Source organism: Phytophthora infestans, genomic scaffold, assembly GCF_000142945.1.
Source record: "Phytophthora infestans T30-4 supercont1.20 genomic scaffold, whole genome shotgun sequence".
Lineage (NCBI taxonomy): Eukaryota > Oomycota > Peronosporomycetes > Peronosporales > Peronosporaceae > Phytophthora > Phytophthora infestans.
Window position 1 is genome coordinate 306514 of NW_003303739.1, and position 5595 is coordinate 312108.

Genomic DNA, 5595 nt, shown 5'->3' on the forward strand with positions numbered 1-5595 from the left:
GGGGTGGCAATTTGAAGAATGGTGATCGTGATGCAAATCTGGCTTTTGACCAATCAAAGCACTTGGGCGATTTGCGGGCAATAGCCCCGAAAATGTAAATTTAGCCTGAAAGCACATTACCAGTGACGAGATGTGGCACTGTGCCACATCTCGTCCACGGAACCTTCGTAGGCAATAGAGTGGTTCCTTGATATTTTGTGTGTCTTACCAGTCTATGCGGGTGTGCAGCACTTGCTATGCTGTAGTTGATCAGCACTTTGCGTCATTGGAGTGGTCAGGCGCAGAAGAACCGGGTAATACTATTCATACGTGCTACTGCCGATGCTTTCTGACAAGCACTTTTAACCCTTATTAACATTATCCACTGAGCAAACACCAATTGCAAAACCGAAACCTACAATGGAAATGTTTAGATCGCCTACATAACTCTAGATATATACGCGCGAAGCGCTTGTAAAAGCTGGCTTGTCCCATAGCGAATTGGAAGGAGATTTAATTTTATAGACACACTATTTCAATATGAACTCCAAAACGAGTTCATGGCTACTTCCGACTCAGCGAAACAAGCACTTTCGTCAACACAATTAACTTTTCATGTGTCTACGTATAATTTGTTGGTCTCACTCGCATCGGAGATCACATTCAAAAACGCCTACACTTGCTGTAGACTGGGCATTTGTCGTCTCATTTAGGGTGATCGATGTATTAAATTACTTTATGCCACCGAGCAAAGCTCAGTCGTAATATGGAGACGTGATATACAATACATTTTTTGTTCTCTTAGCCCAGTTAGCGACATTTTTTGCAATTCTGTGAGGGTACCTTTGGAGCACCTATTTGAGTACACCAAATAGCCCTATTTCTAAATTTTAGTACCTCGAGCTCCGTAGTTTTCCCAGGACTGCGGGCGAGGGTGCATACTCAGTAGAATACGAATACATGTGCATGTACCGGTACGCTGTTCCGCTGTTCTTCATCACGACGACGTCGTACCCTTGAATCTCTAACGATTTGCAGCTCGTCATCATTTATAGCCGTAATCGAGTTAGCCAACTTATGAGAATACAACCTCCTTCATTGTGCAATTCTCCCACAAAGGCACCGACCCCCCCCCTCCCCCCAGCTTCTGCAGCCCTATGCGTCTCTCTACGCTTCTGTTGATGCTTCCACTGATTGCTCATAGTGGCGCCGTCTGTAGAACTGCTATCCAAGACGTTGACGAAAGCTTACCAGAGCAAAATCGGTTTCTTCGGTTGAATGGGGGAATGCCTGGTGACGAGGAAGAGAGGCTCCTGAATTTTGGGTCGTTAACAAAATTGATCCCGGGCACAAGTGCTTCAAGAAAAGCACATGCATTGAAAGCTGCACAAAAGGCAGAAGAAGCTGCGAAGAAGAAAATTATGGCAGATATTTGGTTCCAGAAGTTTAAGAGATACGAATACCTGTTCGCGACTGCGTTTTCGAAGTGGAAGAAGGAAAAGATGTCCCCCGAAGATGTCAGAAGATTTTTTGAACAAAAAGGCGTGGCTGGTTCGGAGGTGAATAGAATCGCTGCACGCTTCTACACTTATCGCATGAGCTTAGCTCATTGAGCTATCAGCGAAAAGTAAAGAGTGGTGCTAGATAAAAATCGAGCTGCTTCCAGTTCGCCTAAAGCAAAAACAATAATGTATACGAATACAGCCCAGTCTGACCTGTTGTCAGGATGCTAACTCAGAGGATTTATTTTATAGTATTTGATAGCATTGCCGGGCTGTCTGAAAGCCCCTATTGTGTGAGGGAGAGGCATCATTGACGACCGCAAATAGACACACATTCTCAATGTTTTCGGCAGGTGAGCTGCGATAGCATAACGTTGCCAATGAAAAGGAGACACTAAAAGTAACAGGAAATAGAAGTTTGAGCTTTTCACTTGTAATTTCCTTTGACTACTTTGGCTGTCGTCTCATTCTTCGCAATTCCATACATAATGGCCATGCGATCGGTTTTACGTGTACCCTGTTGGAAAGAAGCGGCCCGGCTCTAAGGGAGCCGAATTTTTAATAGAAGCTGGCTCGCGAAGACATCAAACTCCATATTTCATGTACAAATCGGGAATCCGGGCTTCGGCTCGGCTCGTCCCCAATATCACTCATGAGGTTCCATTAAGTAGTAGAGCAATTAGCTTTCACAACGTACTGGAAAATGTGTGCGGAACACGGTGATACCCGAATATCGCTAAAAATTGAAGATACTGCGATAAAAAAAACCTAATGGTACCCAAAATCCTCAATGAAATGAATCTTTGTGGCCACAATTTCAGCTGTAATTGACAGCTAATAATATCACGTAGAATCTCTAGCAAAAAAACTGAAACATTTTATGGCTCGAAAAAAAATGTGTTACTTTCCAAACGGGGCACTCCATTGTTTTTAATTGTAGAAACAATAGTGTGCCAATTTACGGCGTCGATTGGAGCGCCTAGATAGGAACAAACACCTATTGCCGATAAAAATGAAAAACTCGTATTTGCTCATAGCGTTAGTGTCACCCTGCCATGAGTATATATTTTCAGCTAGTCACTTTAATTTTCGAGATAGTCACTCTGTAAGCATAATGTACAGATGAATGGAATTTGTTGTGCTAATAACAGTTTCTAAAAAAACCTCCTTTTAAATTGAAATGGCTTAGATTTGTTTACTATACTTTATGAAGGAGGCGCACGATCTTAGCGGCTGGAAAGGGACGAGTCTGAAGAATGACTTCAACAGAAATGAACAAAGCTGCCATTGTGCCCTGTTCCATAGTTTTACTGGCAGGCGACAAACGTGACGGCTGGGGTCATTCATTGTGAAGGAGAGTGTGAGCGCATAAGACACATGTAAATATTAGTCAATATAAGGAGCAAGTTGACGAGGTCGCGGATATGTACGCTGGTGTTAGCTAAACACGATACTGTAGATCAAAAGGCACAGCGATCCTGCAAGCAGTGTCCACATCCGCATTGAGGAGTAAGTTCCAACAAAACGAATGATCCTTAGACAAAAATTAAAATCGGTTAGTATTAGGAAAGACAATCGATGAGGCTTTTCACGGATGAGAGGCAAGCGATGAGCTCGTCGACGATTTTTAAAGCGTCATCGTTCGAGAAGGATTAGACAAGAAATGAGACAAACCTGTGTGATGTCTGAAGCCCCCCCCCCAAATTTGTTGTATTGTGCCTTTCCCCAATTGGACCTTAAGAGGCTCGTCCTGAGAAGGAGATGGTAGGGCTATACCAAAGATTTGATAAAGATTTAATCTTTGGCAGCCTCAAGTCCTACGCAAGGTCGGAACACGTTTGTACCGGTGTAGACAATACAGTCCGAATTGCGATTTTTCGCTGGTAATTTTCTCTTTTGTAGGCCCTACGCAAGAGGCCTGGCTGGTAAGAATAGAACCAGCAATGCAGGTATGCAGAGCTCAAATGACTTGATGAAGACTCGTCCAGGCGTTAGCTGTACTTAAGTATAAAATAACAAAATAGAAAATTTATCTTAGACATGAACGTACGGCTTTCATAACTCCGATCGAAGGCTAGCTGCACTCATGTGACATCGCTGCTGGGAAGAACAAGCTTTTGTAGCTACGCAGGAAAATATGTGTATTTAATCTAATCTAACGATGTCCAACCAGGCAGCTTCAAAAGTGTATTTAATACCATAGCACTCATTACGTTATTATCAATATCTATCATTCATTTTGATACTTAGGTACATCATATATTCCTAGTTATTCCTGATCTTGATACGTCGAATACGTAGCGCTGTATCCGAATACCGCTATGTATCGTCGGTTGCTCCGAGCCCCTGCTCCCGGCTTCTCCCTCATTCATCAATTGAGCTAGAGCCGCCAAGATGCCAGGCGAACATACCACCGATGGTCAGCGTTTCCCGGTTGGCCACATCGTGATAATGAAGAGCTCGATCATGTGGATATAAAGGAGCAGCGCAAAACTGCTTATTCGAGTAGACTAAACGGACGTGTCGGATGAAAATGTGCAAGGTCTTGATACGATGCAAAGAGAGAGAGAGAGGGCTAAGCAAGAGGAAGGGCGCAAGCGGCAATTGCCCTTGCTTGACTACTTCGGACGTAGTGAATTTCCCATAGTTAAACACCTCGGAAAAGTAGTTTTTTTGTGGTTTTGCCTTACATATTACACGGGAGAGGTGAGATGGAGAAATTTTAATTCTGTCGGCGGGACTAGGGATTACAACGGGAGGGTAAAACGCACGATAGTACTTCTTAAACTGTAGTAGTATTTAAAAGTACTGGTTCGTGCAAACAGGAAAATTGGATGGCATACGGTTCAGACTTGCAGGAACATATTCTCAAGACTCATGCGCAAAAGCGTGAGTGCATTTTCCAACATCATTCATTGCAATGAGACATACTACTAAGTCGTAGTACTACCGATACCTCGAGTTTAAGTTCCGGCAACGGTGTGATAGTTGATCCACCAGGCCGTATATTTCTCGTAGACCTTCTCGTATCTGAGTTCGGCAGCTCCTCCAATCTCCAAACGCTTTGCTAATGACGTGGGGGTTTCTCCCTGCTTCATCATATGCTGAAAAGCCTTCTCCAACGCGTTCGCCTTCCACTTAGCCCAGCCGTTCTTCGCCTTCGAGATCAAGTTTGTAACCTTCGACGGGAGAAGTCCTCTCTCCTCCTCCTTGACATCCGAATCGTCGTTAGCTGTCGTCAAATCTTGATTTGCGTTGCTTCGCAGGAATCGCTTGGCGGCATCACCGTCCTCGACGAAAAAAAGACGGGTCAATGTGTCAATGTCCTTCATCGTTAACTGTGTAGATTGGGGCTCATTCGAGTTGGCGAGCTTAGAGATAGCATGGGTACCGGAAACGAAGGTTACCAGGCCCACAAAGAAGACCCACACTAAAAACCGCATGCTTTAATCTGTCAGGGCTTCGAAGACAAACTGAGGTCCAAAAGCAAAGTGAAGTCTGAAGACTACGGCGCGGCTAGAGAAACCTCGTCTACCGGCAAAGCATGATCTACTATCTTGCGTTCGGATAAATATGGGATGGTGTTGCTGCCGATCCCTCTCCAGAAGCAGAAGTGTCTTCGTCTCATGTACCTCCCTCCAGGAGTACTACCGAAATTTGCCTGTATTACTGCAATACATCAAAGCCTGCGCCGAATTAAAAAATACTTCGAAGTATCTTATAATGGTACACAATATTTAGTGTCTATTACATCAGTTGACGCACAAATTACAAAAATGCAGGAAAACCAACCAGTAAATCGTAAACAAGCTAGCAACTTCCGATGTGTTGAAGACATTGTCTTCAAAGCTCGTCAGTGTTTTCTGTCTGGTCTTCCGAGGTACTTTTCAAGAGGTACCATGTTACTGCTCATAAAGGTATACACTATCATCTGATCACACGATCTCATAGACGGTCCTGCGACTGCGACAGCACACGCCTTCGGCGTCAAGTGCAAAACAGCAAGTTTTGCCGCTGAAGCACAAGTCTTTCGTTTTAGCTACTGGGATACTGTACACCAAGTTAAATACTGCTATTGTAGTTGGTTTCGTAAACGTGTAGCTGTCGTTTGACT

General features: G+C 43.9%; 2 protein-coding genes across 2 annotated transcripts; one reads left to right on the forward strand and one right to left on the reverse strand.

Moving 5' to 3' along the window:
* Nucleotides 1–1136: 1136 nt before the first annotated feature.
* PITG_10639 (secreted RxLR effector peptide protein, putative) lies at nt 1137–1592 on the forward strand (the record flags this gene model as incomplete). The annotated part of the gene is made up of 1 exon (XM_002901452.1): nt 1137–1592. The coding sequence occupies one exon, from the start codon at nt 1137–1139 to the stop codon at nt 1590–1592; it is 456 nt and encodes a 151-aa protein (XP_002901498.1).
* A 2852-nt stretch (nt 1593–4444) lies between these two features.
* PITG_10640 (secreted RxLR effector peptide protein, putative) lies at nt 4445–4924 on the reverse strand (the record flags this gene model as incomplete). The annotated part of the gene is made up of 1 exon (XM_002901453.1): nt 4445–4924. The coding sequence occupies one exon, from the start codon at nt 4922–4924 to the stop codon at nt 4445–4447; it is 480 nt and encodes a 159-aa protein (XP_002901499.1).
* Between the last annotated feature and the right edge of the window lie 671 nt (nt 4925–5595).